Below are 19866 nucleotides of genomic sequence, written 5' to 3' on the forward strand. Positions count from 1 at the left end.
TGTCTGGAGGGGGGTTGAGCTCTGGCAGTGAGTACTGGGGCTGTGCCACCTAAGGGAGGTTGGGAGCCTGGATGGAGTGGGCTCTACTTAGTCTGCACATTGAGCGCAGACCATGCTTAGTAGTGGTTTGCCTACATAATGGGTCTAGATAGTGTATTGAGAGTGGACCTAAAATAAAGAGCTTTGCACAGCCTGAATTTTTTATTTAATATTTGTAGGAAGCTGGCTCTGTATATACTATGTCAAACTGAGATATAGTGTGCACAGAGTCCAGGGGTTCCCCAAGAGGCTTGACAGAGGCAATAATAGATAATACTAAAGCTCTATTTGTGGTAGTGTTGTCAAGCAGTTAGGCTTATCAGAGGGTAGTGTTAAGCATTTGTTGTACACACACAAGCAGTAAGTGAAAACACACAGTCAATGACTTAGCTCTAGGCCAATAGGTTTTTATAGAGAAAAATATTATTTTGTTTATTTCTAGAACCACAAGATTCATTCAGCAGGTACGTACGTTAAAAGAAAGGTACTTTACACAGTAATACTTAGAACTTTGAATCAAATCAACAGTGAGGTGAGAGTCCCTTTAAAGATGGTTTTATTGTCTCCTTTTTGGTCAGGTCTGCTGTCCACAGGAGTTTCTTGGTCCTCGGTAATGCAGGCCATCCCCTGCAGGCTTTTCAGGGGTCGCTGGTCATGGAGAACGTGTTGCTTCTTTTCTTGCAGCTTTTCGAAGCAGGAGACGGGCCGGCAGGGCTGGGGCTGAGTCAGTTGTTGTCGTCTTCTCTTCTCAGTGGGTTTTTCAGGTCAGCAGTTCTTCTTTCTTGAGGTCATCAGGAATCTAAAGAACTGGGTTCAGGGTCGCCCCTAAATACTAAATTTAGGGGTGTTTTAGGGTCAGAGGGCAGTAGCCAACTGCTACTGTCCCAGAGGGTGGCGATACCCTCCTTGTGCCCACTCCCTCTGGGTGGGGGGGGAACATCCCTATCCCTGTTGGTCCCAATCCTCCAAAGCAGGATGGAGGATTTCTCAAGAAGGGGTCACTTCAGCTCTGGACACCTTAGGGGTTGTCCTGGCTGAGGGGGTGACTCCTCCTTGTTTTTCTCATTATCCCTCTGGACTTGCTGCCAAACGTGGGGGCGGGGTGGGATCTCCACTAGCAGGAGTGCCCTGGGGCACTGTAACACCAGCCTTTGAGGCTCTCCGCCAGGTGTTGCAGTTCCCGCAGGGGGTGCTGTGAAGCACCTCCACACAGGACAGGCTTTGTTTCTGACCACACAGTGCACAAAGGCACTCACCCCATGTGGTCAGAAACTTGTCTGGAAGTGGCAGACTGACAGATTGGTCAGCCTTGTGCTAGCAGTTGGGCTAACATAAAGGGGGCAACTCTAAGATGCCCTCTGTGTGCCTTTTTCAGTAAATCCTACACTGGCATCAATGTGGGTTTATTGTGCTGAGAAGTTTGATACCAAACTTCCCAGTATACAGTGTAGCCATTATGGTGCTGTGGAGTTCGTAATGAAAAACTCCCAAACCATGTACTCAGTATGGCTACCCTGCACTTACAATGTCTAAGCATTGGCTTAGACACTGTAGGGGCATAGTGCTCATGCAGCTATGCCCTCACCTGTGGTATAGTGCACCCTGCTTTAGGGCTGTAGGCCTGCTAGAGGGGTGACTTACCTATGAGGCAGGCAGTGGTTTGTGGGCATGGCACTCTAAGGGGAGTGCCATGTCGACTTTCTTTTCTCCCCAACTGCACTCTGGGAGGGAGTCCCTGCATCCTATAATGGTGCTGCCAGTCAGGTTATTTGTTCTCACTGGATTAGCTACTTAATTTTTTTTTTTTTTAACCATTTTTTCAGTCTGGAGCTGTAACATATCTATGAATGTTACACCTTAATTTCTCTAAAACAGCTGAATAGATTTTCAGGAAATCACAAAAAGCATGCTTTCTGAGTAAAGATCTAGCTTTGTGCCAAATTCAGTGTAATTCTGTTAAGTTGTCTTTTCTGTATTGTTTAGTTTTCCCTATGATGAGTGCATGGGGAAATAGATTTTTGGGACCACACATGCACACACTATTTCTCAGCCCATGCTTGACAGGTCACCCTGAAACCTCCCAGGAAGCAGCTGAGGGAAGATTTGTGAAATGGTGCCAAAGTTATTATCGAAACAAAAAACGCTATTCGTATGGAGAGTTTGGCCTGACTATGAATACACAGTGGCAGCGGCCACTATGTAAATATATATAATATATATGCACACACTCCGAATTATTACAATTAATGGGTTGTAAAGTGACTGAGAAGATGGGTAGACTGAGTAACCAGATGTGTAAATGGCAGGTGATGCTGTATTGCTGATGTCTCTGTTTTTAGCCCCTTTAGAAACACATTATACCTAAAATAACTCAAAACCAACACCTCCCCTCGCATCTTAACCCTCTGGTTCCATGCCAGTATTAACATCTCCATGCTTGTTTACTTTATTTTGTTCTTTAGGAAATTTTTCACAGGGTACAATCGGCTTGGTACATACCACAACTCCTAAAATTAGTATGGCACCACCAATAAATGATTTATATTGTGTCTAAAATCTGTTATGTTATATGCACTTGTTTTTGTGACCCTCAAAACCAGGCATTCACTAAAATCCTTCAGTGGGTACCATGTCCAGAGTCCTGGAATGGCTGCGTAACATATTCAGGTTGCGGTCATCCAATCAGGGGTGACTTGCCAACTTTAAATTGGTTAATCACAGCATATCTGTACACCAACAGTCAAGATAACCTGAACGTTTTCCAGATATTCCTAACTATTTAACGCTATCATGCCCACCTAGAGCACCTTTTAAAGGCTAATTTCTTAAACGGTAGAAGGTATTTACAACAGATCACAAAAAGCATGCTTTGTGAGTGAAGTTCCAATTATTTTATTTTTTTACCAAATTCAGGGTGCAGCATGGGGTTAGACCACTTGAGGCTTTGGACTACCTTAAATGTGAGTGATGGCATTTTGCTCTTTCACAACAAACGTATCCACATAGTAAGAAGTGCCAGAGACGGATATGGCAATGAGTGTTTTTTTTAGACCAAACAAAGTTTTGTTTTAGCTTTTGTTATATTGGTGAGGGCCCAAATGCTACTCTAATAACAAAGTTTTACCAAAAACATGACGAAACGAGCACTGGTAAAGCCAAAAGGCTGACAGCTAACACCAGACTATTAGCTTTGCCAGTGCTTATTTTGCACATGCTGAGGAGGCTGAAGATCTTTGGGGTTTGTGGATTCTACTGGAGGGAACCCAGAAAATAACCAAAATATAACAATTGTTTTTTTTCCCCAAAAAAGGGAAAACGTGCGGTGCAACAAATTGTATAGTTTTTCTCCTCCTAAAAATTGCCTCAATAAAATGTTTACTATGCCAAGATCACCCTCTTTGCAGCTTTCAGGAATAAGGGGTGTAAAGAAAAGACCAGAGTTTTCATTTTTCTAAGTGTTGGTCTAGGTTTTCTATTTGGTGTGGTTTTTACCTCCCAGTAGTTTGTGGTGGAAACGGGTATGAAACCAATGTATAAACCCAAAAGCTGTACATTACTGAAAAGTAGACCATATTCAGATTCCAGCAAGGAGTCATTTGTATAAACCTCTTAAGATTTTCCTAAAGAAACCAATCATTGAACTGAAAAAAAAATAGGACAAATAGGAAAAAAATAGAAATGGATGACATTTGCATCTGTAATGTTTTGACACAATGACAGATTAACAAAAGTAATATTCAGTCCCTCCAGGGTGCAAGAATAATTGGTGTCTGTTGGCTTCCCAAAAACGGGCAATACTCAGCTGAGCTGTAGCCCATAATGATTTTTCATTATATACCCACCATGCATCAATGCACATGGTACAATCTAATAAATGGAAACTTTGGGATGACAGAAACCTGTGCATTTTTAAATGTGCCCAAGACCCCGAGTTTAGGAATTGTGGTTATTTCTACACGTCTGATTTTGGGGCTGCTTGCATGATCATATGACTCAGAGGGAGTTTTGCAAAATATGTTTTTTCTTGTTCTCTGGCCTACATTTGAATGCCAAAAAAGGAGAGAAATTCGGTGTTTCCACACACCTCCCGATTAACTCTATAATGCAACATGGGAATGTCAAATTGTAGCTTTGAAAATTGAAAATTTTTGGTGATGTGGATAGTTGCAGTATTTGGGCCTAGGCCCAATAACGTAGACAAGACCTGACCAAGCCAAAGATAATGCAAAGACCACATTGACTTAATATAGTCACAGTTCTCCTCTGTTCCTGTCACACGCTGTATGCTTTACTAGAGTATATATATTTCTAGAAGCTTGGCGGGCAAAAGTTTCCTGACAGTCAGAGTTTTGTATAATCTGTCATAGTCTGCATGACTCTGCAGAAATGAGTCATTGAAATGGAGCATGAGCTGCAAAATCAAAAAACAGTTTCTGGGCATGACAGATGGGAAGCTGAGTGTTGTCCAAGTAATACGGGTAAACTAGTAAAAACTGCACTGTTGGCTTGTGCAATATTTCTGTGAGCAGTGTAGGACCCAAAAATGGTTTGAGCTCTCCCCGTAAAATGGGAATCCACCGGTATTTCTATAATTAGGCTTCACAGTGACTCAGTGCACTCTCAAACTGTGTCACTGAGCTAATTTCGATTAGTGCGTAATTTCCTCAAGGGACAAGTCATCCACAAAAAGATGGAAGTAGTCAGTGGGCAAACAATTGAAGTAGATAGAGCATCTCTAGTGAGTGGGGGCATTGGTGGCTGATGTTTATGAAGGGGCTGCAAAGTGAGCATTCTTCCTGTGCTCCACATTGTAGCTGCCTATACTCCAGATTGAGATACATTTCCAGAGTCTCTCCGAAGCACTGATTGTGCTTGATAAGTATCCTCACGACTGCCCTGGCTATGAACTTGAGAATCACTATAACACAAGTCAACATTGATGGAACTCACACAGCTGAACAATTGACTTGTAGGTTTTGATTGTCTCCCTAAAATGCAATCTCAATATCGGAACCAGCCTTCAAACTTTTCTCATTAATTGACTTTAGAGGTGGGCAGGGTCATCCAGTGAGACTCCATCACTGTTAACAATCAAAAAATATCTTTCTCAATATTCTGTTCTAGGTAGAATGCAGAGATACTATTATAAATTGTAATGCACTGAGTATGCTGTGTGACATGAACTGAAAGTGAGAATGTATTGCAGTGTTGTGCAGGTGAGCATATTACCACAGTAATAGAGGAAGAAAAACAATTGTCTGAATCAAGAAATAGTCTTGTCTGTCTATTGTTTGAGTTTGCCACACGCTTAGCCATAAACCAGTAAGAAAATCTAAAGAAAAATATTACTTTGACCTGCAACACGCAAAGTAAAATCTCCAGACAACTAGCCCCCCACCCCCCCCAACACATTCATGGTTCTTGTACACCTTTGTTTATCATGTAGCCAGCCCTCGTCACTCCAGAAAAAAAAAAAGACAGACATTGCGTGAAAGCAAAAATAATCTTCGGATCTCAGAAAACACTTACGAGTCCCTGGAACTCAAGCATACTACTTAATAAGAGAATGTGCTCTTACTGAAAAGGCTGAATTCCTTACCTCACAGCGAACTTGGCCAATGGCTGAAGTGTAAGCTGTAGTCTTCCTACCAGAACTGGGAGGGGGCTCTGTTTCTGGCTCTGACAATCCCCCATCTCTTGGGCCTGCTCACCCTTTATATCCTACTCATGCAACATGCTTGAAAGCATATGAATTCGCTCTGATGGTATTGGTTATCAATGGACCCAGCTAGAGGAATTCTGACACACAACATATGGATTTTCCAGAACCCAGCTTGAGACCAGCTGTGGTGGCTTGTGTCAAATACCCTCCCATACAGGAAGTCTTTTTTCCTTTGTCACTCTCTGCCATGGTTACAGAGGCCTCCTTCCTTGTCTTGGACAGTCATCTTGATGCATTGAAGATTAGAGGTCTGTGCTGTCCTTCGTAACTGAAGTTGCATATCCATCTGTTCAAGCTCTTTGCTATCAGTCTGGTCCTCAAGGCGTTCCTACCCCTCGGTCTGTGCTCGATTGATCAAGAACTGATGGACAATATGGCCTCATTGTGGTATGCCAGAAAGGGGTGGCACAGATCTTATCCCCCTGTGTCTAGAATTTCTGAAGCTGTAGTCTTTACCTTCGGCTCAAGATGTCTGGCTGGTTTGTGAACCATTCGGCAGGCTCTCTGAACGCGTGTTCAAAAGATTTGTTTGTGCTATCATGCATTCATTAGTGGTTCCTTCCTCCCATAGGTGACCCAGTCCATCTTAATCCTTCGGAGCAGTCCTCTAGTGGATTAGTTTGCCACTCATGAGAATACTCACTGTCTGTAGTTGTATGCACTTAAGTGTCTGCTGCTGGAAGCCCTGGGAGATGTTCTCCTTTTATGGTGGGACTTCCATCTCCAGTAAGCATTTAGGGCCACATGTACGAAGATGCGGTTTTGCGACTCTCAAACTACGAGTCTTAGCGACTCACAATTTGCGAGTCGCAAAACCGGATGTACAGCAGTGTCAATGACACTGTTTGCGATTCGCAGTGGGGTCGCAAACGACCTACCTCATGAATGTTCATGAGGTAGGTCGCAATTTGCGACCCCATTGAAAATGGCAACACTCACAGAGATGGTGGCCTGCTGGGGTCAGCAGGCCATCATGTTTGTGGCTGCTTTGAAACAAAGCTGTTTTTTTTTTGTATTTTTGTATTTTTTTTTAATGCAGCCCGTTTTCCTTAAAGGAAAACTGAATGCATTTCGAAAACAAAAATAAAAAGTTTTCTTTTCATTTTTTCAGAGCAGACAGTGGTCCGTGGGACCACTGCCTGCTCTGAAAAAATGTTTTTGCATGCGTTCACAAAGAATGCGAATGGGTTAGTACCAATTTGAGACTGGTGCTAACTGCGATTGTTTTGTGACCGCATTTGCTGTCACAAAACAATCATACATTGGACTGCGACTCGCAATTAGGAAGGGAACGTCCCTTCCTAATTGCGACTCGCACACCCTTTTTGCGATTCGGTAAATAGATTACCGAATCACAAAATAGGGTCTGTACTTACCAAAATGTTTTATTCCTGTCTCAAACGGTCCAATTCTGCGAATCGGGCCGTTTGCGACAGGAATAATGGTACATACATCTGGCCTTTAAACCCATCATTCTGATTCCTATGCAGATTTTAATCACACCACACTGGCCTTGTAGGGTATGGATCTCTGACATATTGTAGGTGTCTCTTGGTCCTTTTCTACCTCTGAGGTTGGACCTCCTCTTTCAGGTCCTGAATCAAAACCTACTTGCTTGGAGATTGTGTTATTTTGATCTACCTGCGGAAGTGGTGGCTTTGATTTTATCAACCTATTGCCCATCCACCAAGTCAGACCATTCTGGACAAAGGGCTTGTTTTGTCTTTTGTTGTGCAAAAGTTGACCCCCTGAAGGAATGTTTATCTGATGTGTTCCACTTTATGTAAGGTTTTGTGGTGACATTGGTTGATCAGCTTTTCCTTTGCTATTTTTGGTTTCAAGAAAGGGTGAGTGTTTCAGAAACAGACCATCTTGCATTGAATAGTACTCTGCATCAAGGGCCCATTCTACAAGGGTGAAGGTCACATCTTAGGTACTGTACATGAATGCCTCTCCTGCATATCTGTTGGGATGCAGCTTAGGATCATACGATCACAGGGCATTGTTGCCTCCTTCCCAAATCTTGCAGGGGTTTCTGTTCTGACAGACCTGTGTAGAGGAACCAACTGGTTTGACCTTCTCCTCTTACCTACCACCTTCATAAAGTTTGGGTACTCAATCAAGAGGTCTGGAATCTGCAGGTAGGTGTATCAATCAGAAGGACAAGTTATGCACCTTTGGTAACCATGTTTCTGGTGGATACTTTGTCTACCTGCAGATTCCCCACTAATGCCTCCTCCCTCCTATTTAAGGAAGTGTGGTCTTGTGATTTTTACTATGGTCCGTAGTTAGTTTGCTACACTTCAATATCTGTCAACCTAGTCTCTGTCTCTCAGGGAATGCAAAAACAGGATGAGAAACTAACTTCAGTGTACTGGGATGATACCTTATACCATTCTAGTATGTCATATCCTTTTGAGGATACCAGTGCCAAGATGGAGCGGCAGTATCCCTTCGAGCTGTTCACATTTCCAGATTCAGTTTGGCACCTGGAGGAGATTGAAGACGTGAGCAATCTACAGTTAAAGTAGCACCCTAAAGATCGTTATCAAAGATAGTAACTTATTCGACAAGAAAATAGTCATTGAAGACAAAATTGAGCTCACTTGAGAGCACAATGCTGCCAAATCATAGATTATCTTTAGTTATGCATTTAGTTTGATGTAAAGAACACTGCATTCTAGCGGCCATGGATTTCCTACACAAAACCTATTTAGAAGAAAGTCAGATGGAAGCTAATCACAATCCTGAAAAATTCTGTTATGAGGCAAAAGGACATAGAGTCCAAAACATTTCATATTGCACTTGTCCTTTCTTCACCTCTGGCAACTTTGAAATTGCTGTGCTGGGCTTGACCCCATCACTAAACTCCTCCCCTAATGACTCCACATTTAGAGAGGATAACTCTACCCTCTTAAAAGATGCATCCCATTATTGGATATTAATCACAGGTACCCAGCTGTGCCTGATGCCAGTTCTTTGGGTGAGTTCTAACATGAGGACCCTAAAGCAAGTACCAGTGATACTGAACCTTTGCTATCGAATTTGGTAGCTGTTGTTTACTTTATGATACCCCTGCACCTTCACTCTCGGGCAAACACACATATATTCAGTGCCTTGCACAGTTTTCTAAAACAACCCCTGACAAGATGTTATTTAAAGGTTTAGTTTATTTTAATTTGGTCTGGAGTGTAGAAACCTTCATTGTAGTGAAGCACTAAGCCTTAAACCCTTTTTCACCTGTAACCACCTGGTCCCAAGTGGAAATAAACACAAGGTGTTTTTTAAAAAAAAATAAAAAAAAGTTTATTTATGCTTTTACATTGTAACAGTTCAAACAAATGACAGTTAACTTCTCCACACAATACAACCGTGATGTACAAACATTCTTTCAGAGCAATCCAATAAATACGTATAAAGCCACGTTGCCAGGGTAAAGAATAGCAGTATATTATGACGATGATGGCCATATCGCAGTCCAGTCTCTACGCTACCATGATGGATTTTACTAATTTGTATCAACAGAGTACCTGTCTCATACCCAAGAGCCAGCAGTTTCTGTTTGATCTGCACACTCCAATGCACTCATTTGATCACCCTCAGGCTCTCCTGTCTCCTTTCCAACTAAATATTTCTGATAGGGTCCCCAGAACTGTTAGGGTCTGTTTTTTGTGGTGGCGGGGGTGAGGGAATTGGGGGGTCAGGGGTCGAGGGGTGGGGGTTAACTCATATATCTGTTTGAGTATTGCAATATAAGATATCAGCATGCCATTCTTTGAAGTCGGCAAAGGGCCACAGTCCCATCTCAGGGCCACCCTGTGTTTTGCCAGCAGCACCCTCATGATCACCAAGTGTCGATCTTCTCCCTTTACATCTCGGTCATAGCCTAGGAAGGGCATGTGCTCCAGCCGGTTCTCCACAATGCCCTCCAGCTCTCCAAATAAGATTTCCCCACAAACTCTGTATGCCCGAGCAGGTCCACGCCATGTGGAGAAAGACCACCTCTCCCTCACCCCATCTGGGTCAATCTGCTGCGCTGCGCAAACCATACTTGAAGAGCCTAAGGGACGTGTAGTATGTTCTATTGATGAATTTAAAGTGTAACAGGCAGTGTCTGCTATTGAGTGAGATTACGAGTCACGGAGCAGCAGTAGCGCCACTGTGCATCCATTAATTTTGTCCCTAAATCTCTTTGCCATTCCACTCTGGCTTTCATCAATCCGCTCTTGCGGGCCTCCTGGGCATGTGCATAAAGTTTGGTCACTAGTTCACGAGTTTGGGTGTTTGCAATAATCATGGAAAGGGCCTGAATGTCTGGCGGCTTCTGCATATCATCCCCCGGTAGTGCACCCAAGGCATGTCGGGCCTTATAATACTGATATTGCATAAGTGGGGTCGCTGTTTGCACCTGCTCAGTAACTGACGCCCAGGTGCGCATCGTGCCCTCATAGAAGAAGTCTCCCATTGTTTTTATGTCCATTTTTTGCAATGTGGCCACCGTGTTTTTGTCACGCCCCAGCGGGAACCAGGCACACCACTCCAAAGGTATTCGGGGAGAGTAGAACAGGGGGAGCCCCTGTCCAGCCATAAGACTGTGCATTGCATGAGTAGTCGTGTTTAGGGAATCGGGTGCCCCATGCCGACAAGTGGGAGGTTGAAACAGTCAATATGACAAAGGGTGTTGGGCTGACGTATCCCATTTCAACTTCAGGTGAGGCAGCTCAGGGGAACCATGTACACCTTCCCTTCGCCTATCTCAAGTTATGAAAAAGAGTTCTGAAAAAGATCAGCAATAATGCAATAATAGGGCCCAACTCATCAGTCATCCTTGCCCATATTGAGCAAGGACAGTGGGGTACCTGCAATCTGTGGACATTGAGCATCTGTCCTCTGATTAGGCTACCACTTTCGGAGAATCGTCTGTCACATCAGTAGGGCATTGTTCCTTCCCCGGAACCTGTACAGTCTATACCTTGTTAATGTGCTTAATTTGACCATGCAATTATAGGTGGGGCCAACCAGCACTCTCTTTTTTATTTTATTTTTTATTTTTTTTATAAGGAATGACATTTGTGTTTCCTGATCACACTTTGATCCATTGTAGGTGAGAGAAAAACACAAGGCAGAAAGAAGAGGGATACAGAAAACCTGTGACAAAGAATGAAAGCAGTGTGAAAAGGAACCTTCAAGGGTGAGATACAGGGAGTGTCTGATGGTAGATTAGACAGGCAAGAGGTGGAATCAAGGCTGAGAAGGCTTGATATTTGGTACTCTGATGCCCGTTAGCACTGCGTGAGAGCTTCTAAGCAAACCTTTGGTTCCTGGTACTTAATCTGTTAAAAACTAAGCACTGCTTCAAAGCTTGGAGATTGAGTGATAGCAGTTAATATATATGTTTTTCTTTTCTTTGTTGATAATTAATTTGGCACATGAACATTAAAGTACATCACACAAATTAAACAATGTTAAAAAGACAGTAAAACACATCTTATAAAAATACCATCAGTAAAACATCATGATTAGTGAAGCTAGTGTATAATCCATAATACGTTCTGATAAACAGGTTAAAATTGAATTGTAGCAGAAAAAAAGAGGAAAGTTGATACCCAACACATAGCGTATGCATTTTCACACATGGAGTTGCATGGGATGCTTCCTTTATATGCCAGTCGTTAAAACCCCAATTGCCCGTCACTAAAACCATTGATATGTATATTTGATTTGACCATTGGGTTTGGCGGACTCGGGGAGCCCTCAAATCATGCCGAAATGTTGGCATGGGAGCTGTTGCTTAAACACCTCGATACCCCCTCTGTAGCTTGTCATCCAGCATAAAAGGGCAGACATTCGGAGGAAATTACCACTGATGTAGGAACCAGTGTTCTAAACTGAAGCTATCAAGTGCTTATTAGGAGTTGCCAGTGGGTTGTCTTATTGCGCTGGCTCTAATACTACAGTGGAGATATTTGGCAACTGCACAGACTATAGGCTCCTTAGTCTGAGCTCGTAGTAGCCTCAGAGCCACCAAACACTGTCTAACCTTCAGTTGCCTACAAATTGGCAAGATCCATCTTGACCTAGGTTTGACATACTCTGGGCAAAAGAAGAAAGTGCTGCAAATTCTCATAGGCATACTGACATATGGGACAAGCCATGTTCTGATCTAGTTTGGACTTCCAATATGCACAGAATGATTGAAGTGGCAATGTACCATGCCTGAATTGTACATACAATAGCCTAACTGATGGAACTGTGATGTAATCTAAAAAAAAAGACTTGGATACTATGTGATTTAAGGTCAAAGAAGGCTGCAGTGAAGAGTACCTTGGTTCCTGCTGCTCACCTCGAATGCCCATTTATGCGCCCCATAAGCTTCTTTGAGTATGTCCTTAGAAAGATTGAGGACACTCCTGGTCACTCCAATGGTCCTTCAGACAAATTGGGCGCAGGATATCCCTGACAAAGTATATCCAATTATTCTTAGAGTTCTTGTCTAGCTTTCTTACTTCATTAAGAACATTATAATAAACTGCTAGGGCTTGTGTAGTTTTCAGCCTCCTCCAAAACATTGTTTTTTAGCTGAGCCTTGTGAGTGACTGATTTGACACCCAAATCCCATTGCAAGGGTAGCAGTGATGTACTCTTAGGGAGGCTTGTCAAAGATCTTGAAAAGCTATTTTCCGCTTTCCCCAAACAAGAAAGCTATGCAAAACCCAACATTTCTGCTCCATATAGGACAATACCTTCAGCCTTCACATTATACACTCTAAGTGCAGGAAATATCTGCTTAGTTTTCGAGGCTCGATACATCCTCCAGATGCAGAGGCGTGGTGACACAAGTTCATGCTGCTCTTCTTTACTTGCGAGGACCAGTGCATACTACTTGTGAGTCTGATGCTGAGGTAATCGAATTCTGTCACTCTTCAAGGATCCCTACCCTCTATATGGTGCCTCTAAAAGTTGTGCGGGTTGAGAGCCATGAATTTAGTTTTTGCATTGTTTATTAACAGACCCTCCTCTATGCAGAAGACCTCAAACCAACCAATCAGTCAATGTCTGCAGTCCCTGTGTCATTTTGGACACCAGCAAGGTATAGTCTGCAAACTAAAGTAGGGGAATTTTAATTTCATTTGATCTGCCACCTAAAGTGGTGGATGTCATCTTCTCCACCAAGTGGTCTTCCATGAAATCAGTTTACGCCAGGTGCTGGCATAAATTTATGGCCTTGTGTGGAGTTTCCTAGATAGACCCTGTTCACTCCAAAGTGTTGTTTAATCTTTGGCCCAGCAGGGTCTTGCAGTGGTCACTATTAAAGGTTACTTGTCAGCCTTTTAACCTTTATGCATTTGCTGTACCAACAGTCCTTGTTCAAGTCACCAGTTACAATGCAATTTATTAAGAGTCTGACTTACATATTCCCTATCAAGCAGTTTGCAATGCCAAAGGGGGACCTTAACTTGGTCTTGAAAATTCACATGTACGCCCTTCCTGCAGATGCACTCTTGCTCATTGCATCTTCTGACTCTAAACACTCTTCCTCTTTGCGATCTCTTCAGCTTGTTGCATGAATGTACTTCAGGCCCCTCTTCATTCCTCCACAGAGAAGATGCTTCTTTGGCTGGACCCCAGAAGAGCTTTAAACCTCTACATTGATCATACTAGGGACAATCCAGTGGATGGTCTGCTTTTTGTGGGATTCTGTAGGGCGAAGAAAGTGAAGTAATTGAAGAAAAGGACTATTTTATGGACAGTCCTCTGAATTAAAGTCTGCTATGCGTTGGCCAAGAAACGGCCTTCTGAAGGTCTGAGTGATTATTCCAAAAGGGTACAGGCTGCTACCACTGCTTTGGCATGCGGAGTGTCTCTCCTTGATATGTGCCAAGTTCACAAGCACTACTGTCTTTGAAAACCAGGTCCACCAAAAGAACATTTCACCTGTTCTGTTCTACGGGACGTTTTTTTGCCTGAGTCCACTCCACATATATGTACTGCTTTCTACAGTGTGGAATCTGTGGTTAGAAGTATCGATCAGAAGAAACAAGTTACCTATCTCCAGTAATGATCTTTCTGGTGATCTTGTATCTATCCAGATTCTTTGCTGCCTTTCCACATCAGCATTCTAAGGAGACGCCTCTATCACATCTGAATGAATTGCAAGTTAGAAATTGGCACACAGGTACCAACAGTTGTTTCAAGCTCTGAGTCTGATGACATGGAAAGAATCAAGCTAGAAACTGATTTCCACACGCATGGCTGGTGCTTACATGCAGGTCCACTCTGTCACTTTCGGAGTGCTACGGAGCAGACAGAACTGCATTGTGCCACCTAGTACCATGCAGGTACTAGGTGGCGCATTGCCGAGATAGTTTCTTGATCCAGTCTGGCACCTGTGAAGTATTCTCAGGTCAGAAATACGTAGTTAGAGAGACTATCTACCAGAAACAGTGTTACAAAGGTAAATCACTTGTTCTTTCATTGTACGCAAAACATTTGATTTACAGCTACACATGCCACAGACTGAAAATATTATTAACCTGTAACTATCTTTTTGTAGCCTGTAGTGCTATAGCATTGTGTGCCCCCTTCCACTTCCCTGAATACAAGCTTAACTTTCTGACTTCTCACTTATGACAAACACATTCTCATCGTATTCTCACTGGAGCAGTATACATGCTGTTCTGCTTCCTTTAAATATCGGCTCTCACCATTTGAGGAGAAACCACATTCCATAGTGGAGTCTGTCCTGGTGTAATGTGGATTTCGGCGCTGAATCACTAGTCCCCTTGAAACTGAAACCTTTACTTCGAATATATACAACTTGCAACTTCTGCATCCAACACTAGATGGCAGGAGTGTCCTAAGCATGTGAATTTACGAAACGGATAATTACAGGTAAGTAGCATTTTCCGGACTGTCCCTTTATATTGCCTAAAAATCGCCAGTGAGATGTTGGTTATGCATGGATTGGAGTATCGTCGTCTGTCAAGTATGTTTTATTTTAAACAACCTTGGACTTTTGAAATGAAGTTCAAGTCCCTAAATTGAGAGAACACTTAATAGTAATATAATAGTAATTTTTATTTTCTAATTCAGTAGTTTCTTTGAATATAAGGAAATGCAGATTTAAAAGAAAAATCCCAGTGTGGGCCTGCAGGACGTCACTGAAGGGTACTGGTTTTGGCGGGAGATGACATTGTGCTTTGGCAGATTGCTGTCGCTCATATTAAAATGTTTACAGCTAAATATTTGAATGCTGACAGTGTACATTTTAACATCCCCAAAGTACAGTTACTTAATTGAAAAGCATTTTTTTTTCCACTCCAGATTTTGGTTTGAGCAAAGAATCAATAGATCATGAAAAGAAAGCCTATTCTTTCTGCGGGACAGTAGAGTATATGGCACCAGAAGTGGTAAACAGGCGAGGTCACACACAGAGCGCTGACTGGTGGTCGTTTGGTGTTCTTATGGTAGGTGGTTTGTAACTGAATTAATTGTAATGTTTGAGATGTGCTTTTGAATTCATGACATTGATAGATTATATGCTAAACATTGTTTTATCTTTAGGTAGAGTGACTCATCTTTGTCTAATATGACACATGGGAGTTTAGCATCTCCCTTTAAAGTCTAGTCTGTTATTTTCTTACAAACTCATTCTAGTGTCCGAGAGGGGCAGTAATAAGAAATGGCGTGCTAGTCTCCTGCAACCAGCGGTCACCTTTTCCACCGGCACCACTCAGCAGATGTTAACTTCCATGAGTGTGTGTGACTGAAGGTGGTGCACAGATCCAGTTATCAGTTCGCCACTAACAGCATAGGAGCACACCAATGCTGCGTGTGGTGCTCAAGTGCCTGCACACCAACATTGCCTCACAACATGTTAGGGATGTCGAGCACCAACTTGTTCGATTGCTTTTTCTCCCATGCTATGTCAGTAATGGTCGAACACCTGGGCTGAGAAAAAAACATTCTGCTCTACCATCTTTTTTTCTTGGAATGAGTATACTTCTTGCAGTTAGTCTTTGAAAAGTAAAGCTCTACGGTGTCTTACCCCAGCTTGAAGGGCCACAAGAGCGGTTGTTGAGCGGTTTTCGTCCCTTCTCCGGGACAGTTCACTTTCCAGTTTGAGCTTCTGCCAAAATGAATGTTAACTGCGATGATAAGGGGAGCGTGAAAGAAGTTAATAGATTGGGCACCACAAATAATAGACATTGAATTAGGTTGGGGGATTAAATCAAACTAGATATTCGAATAGGATGGAGAAAGGACAAGACTCAAAAGCATTAAATAAAAAAAAGGAAAGCAAACAAGAAATGAAGACTTTAGCAAAAAAGAAACCAGCATGCAGAGAAAAGACGGGGAAGGAAAAAGAGGACCGTCAAAAAATAATTCAAGCAAAGTAGGAAATGCTGTTTCATGTATAATAAGGCTTAAAATACTTAACATTACAATTATTTCTCAAGGAACCTGCAGTTTCCAAATACGTTTAAAGGAAGTTCTTGAGAAAGTATGCCTCTATAAAGATGGGTCTCCTCACTGACTTGCAGATATGCCTGTGATGTGTAACTTGTTTATCCTATTCAGTAAGTCATTTGGTGTTAGCCAAGTCCTTTTTGTTTTTAAAGTAAATCCTTACCAGTAACATATCCCTCTGTAAATACTAGACCCAAATGCACAATTAAAGTCTCAAGCCTTTAGGCTCCTTGGAGCCCATAAGGAGCCCTGATCATTTGGCTTCTGCCTGCCACTCACGTCCTATCCTCATGGCCGTGTACTACAGACAAATTATTAACCTTTGATGTGAAACAAGCAAGAGAGCGAGAGATATCTTCATCTAGTGACTGAATTCCACCATATGAAATCAGAAAACTTGGGATCAGTCCCAACTTCCCTGCATAACCAAATTGTGTGAGCCTAGGCAAGTAATTTATTTCACTGTGCCTCCCTTAAGTCTGTAATGTTGCTTCAAGTACAATAAGAATCAAAGTCATATATAAGGGTTCATATCAGAACTGATTTGCATCTCTGTTCACTAATAGTATTTTGTCAACAAAGGGGAGAAATGAATGTTTCTAATGTAGTGTGTAAACAAAACGTATTTATATAAAATTGAGATCCTTCAAGTATCTGGAGGTCCAGCCCACTATCAATTTGAACTTGCCTGGCAGATATTCCACCCTTAAAGAGATCCTCTTGTTCAGGAAAAACTGCCAGAAGCCTTTTGCTAGTTGCATGAGAGAGCTCAATCTTGTCCCTCTGTGTCGAATTATGTATCTGACTTCTTATATGTTTTCAATTTTTGTATGAAACACACATCCGTCTCTGGTCAGGTATTTTTTTTTCAAATTATCTCACCAGTAATTTCAAACAGTTGATTTGTATCCGTCTTTTATGTTCTTACTACTGCCCCTCCCGTTGTGATCTCTCCTCATCGGGCTCCCCAGGCTGACTGACTCATCTGATTTCATCACCAACTTTGGTACGGGTACTAATATGTGTCTGCTGTTGCAGGCCTCCTTATAACGCTCAGTAGTGACGGGGTCCTGGGAAGATAACATGGACAGAGGACACCTGGAGTCTTCCTGTCCTGACCAAATATCTGAGGGATATCCATTTTGTCTAGTAGGGTCCTCCTTAGCTGTCTTTGAAACATGCCCGACTTTCTTTGTGGAAGTTTCAGTATGTGCTACACTGATGACAAGTCATAAGAAAACAGTAGTGGTTGAGTAGGCTCGCAAATGGATTTCTGCACATTGGTTTCTTTCTGCGCATTGAGTCTGCAACCAAAGTCCAGACCTAATGACTTTGTCATGTCTGATTCCTTGTGTAGCCATCCAGCATCCTGATTCATTAGTGAAATGTCATCAAGCTATTCTATTAGCTTGACTCCACTGGACTGTAAAAGGTCACTGGCACTACACCGTACTTCGATGAAGAGCCATGACACCGATGAGTGTCATAACAGAACTTGTACATCTGCTGTTTCCACATGAATTGGAGGTACCTTCTTTGAGGTGGGGTAATGATCTGTACTATAAGGTATGCACCCTCCAGATCCAATCTTACCATCCAATCTTTTGCTTTTGAGAATGTCCCAAAGAAGATTTATGCCTTCCTTGAAGTGGTAATACGTTAGCCACTCGTTCAATTCCTTCAAATTTATTATTAGACAGTACCCCTTGTCTTTTTATTCTGACAAAAGAATGCTACTGGCATACCCTCTTGGATGCAGACTCATTGGAACTAGTGCTTCTTTGTCAAGCCGAGACAGCAAATTGAGCTCATTAAGGTATGAAGACTCCTCTGATACGTAGAGTGGCTTGCTTTGGTCTGGCAGCAACTCTGAAAATTAGAGAGGTTTGTGTAGGAAAGTGCCATCTTTCTAGCATAGTTACCCCCCCACTTTTTGCCTGATGCCAGCATGTTTAGCCTGTATTTCACTGGGCTCCTGCTAATCAGGACCCCAATGTCCCCTAAATTTGGCTGCCGATCAACTTTTACACCCACAGTTGGCATACTGGTCACCTATGTAAGTCCCTAGTATATGGTACCCAGGGCCTTGGAAAACTAGGGGTCCCCCATGGGCTGCAGCATGTATTGTGCCACCCATGGGAGCCCACACAAACTGTCTGCTGGCCTGCCATTGCAGCCTGTGTGAAATGGTGCATGCACCTTTCCACCATCTAACCTGGCCACTGCACTTGGACACTATGTCACCCCTCTGGTAGGTCCTTCAGCCTAAGGGCAGGGTGCATGTCCCCCAAGTTTGAGGGTACCCCTGCATGAGCAGGGTGTCCCTACAGACCCAAGGCCAATTCCTGTACTATAAGTGCAGGGAAGCCATCTTAAGGTGTGTAGTGGACACTAGTGAACAAGTGGTCCAACTACATAATGGTTTCTATGAACTTAGGCATGTTTGTATCCCACATGTTATAATCCTACAACTACGCCTATATCAGTGCTAGTTGCATGATACCATGTACTCTGGTGGTTCCTTAGAGGGCAGCCTGCGATTCCCCCCGACACTGTTCTGCCCTACCGCTGGTGAGCCAGGCTCGGGCCTGTGAAGCAGAACTAAGGATTTCCTGCAAGGGAGAGGTGTAACCACCTCTCCTTGTGTATTAAGTGTCTAAGGGCTTGGTTGGGGTGGCCTCTGAGCACCACAAGACTGCTTTGAAGGGCACATTTAGTGCCCTCCTTGCATAATCAGTTTTGCACCAGTTCAGGAACCCTGGTTCCTACTCTGGCACAAAACTACAAAAGGACAGGGGAGAGACCACCCCTCCTGTCCAGCTCCTTCCCTAGGGAGATGCACAGAGCTCTGCCAGGTGGCCACTTGATTCTGCCGTCTTGGAAACAAATGGGCAGAGGCACCTGAAAGCATCTGACTGGTTAGGCCAGGAAGATGATGTCCCTGACCCCCTTTGATAGGTGGGTCACTTCAAAGAGTGACCTGTCCCCTTTTAGGGTTACTTAATGGCTCCCCCATGGGTGGGTCCTGAGGTTTAAGCAAGACTTTTCAAGGAACTCTCTGTAAGACATCTTCTCCTGGCCTCTGGAACTACTGCTGTTCTACTTTGAAACCGAAACACTTCTGCTTCTGGTGGGAAGGCTCCCACTGCAACATTGTTTCCCTGGATCCTGCAAGAATATTGCAAAAACAAGTCTGTGCATCCTCCAGGGTCACAAGGACTCTGTTTGCACCTGGAAGCACAAAGGCATAATATCCGTTGGAGTAAAGGAGTCACTCCCCTGCATCTGCAGTCACCTCAAGACAATGTCAACTGGCTGGTGGGGTCTGCTGTCTCATGGACATCCAAAACTTTGCAACACAGGTGGTGGCCTCCTCTAGGTCCTCCGTGTGTTCTAACCAACTTGGGAGACTGTGGGCCCCTGCTCCTGCCACTGGACTGGAACCTCTGTGCACAACGACTGTTGCACTTGCCAAGGCTGGTTGACTTTTCCCCCGGGAGACCTTCAGGCATCAAGAAGCCAATGCGTCCAGCATCCTACAACATGAATATCAGCACTTGTCCTCCAACTCCTCCATTGTGGGACTTTTGTATTGTTGTGCTGGTGAGGCCTCCTTGTGACTCCCTGATGGGTTT

At 43.2% G+C, this 19866-nt stretch overlaps 1 protein-coding gene across 2 annotated transcripts in view; it reads left to right on the plus strand.

Moving 5' to 3' along the window:
* RPS6KA3 (ribosomal protein S6 kinase A3) overlaps positions 1-19866 on the plus strand; it is a 540094-nt gene that overhangs the window by 205123 nt on the left and 315105 nt on the right. For both annotated transcript variants that reach the window (XM_069205007.1, XM_069205008.1), the window contains exon 9: positions 15086-15228. In XM_069205007.1, the coding sequence (XP_069061108.1) occupies positions 15086-15228 (143 nt within the window). The remainder of the gene's footprint in view (positions 1-15085; positions 15229-19866) is intronic.

Source organism: Pleurodeles waltl, chromosome 8 (genome assembly GCF_031143425.1).
Source record: "Pleurodeles waltl isolate 20211129_DDA chromosome 8, aPleWal1.hap1.20221129, whole genome shotgun sequence".
In the NCBI taxonomy this organism is placed as follows: domain Eukaryota; kingdom Metazoa; phylum Chordata; class Amphibia; order Caudata; family Salamandridae; genus Pleurodeles; species Pleurodeles waltl.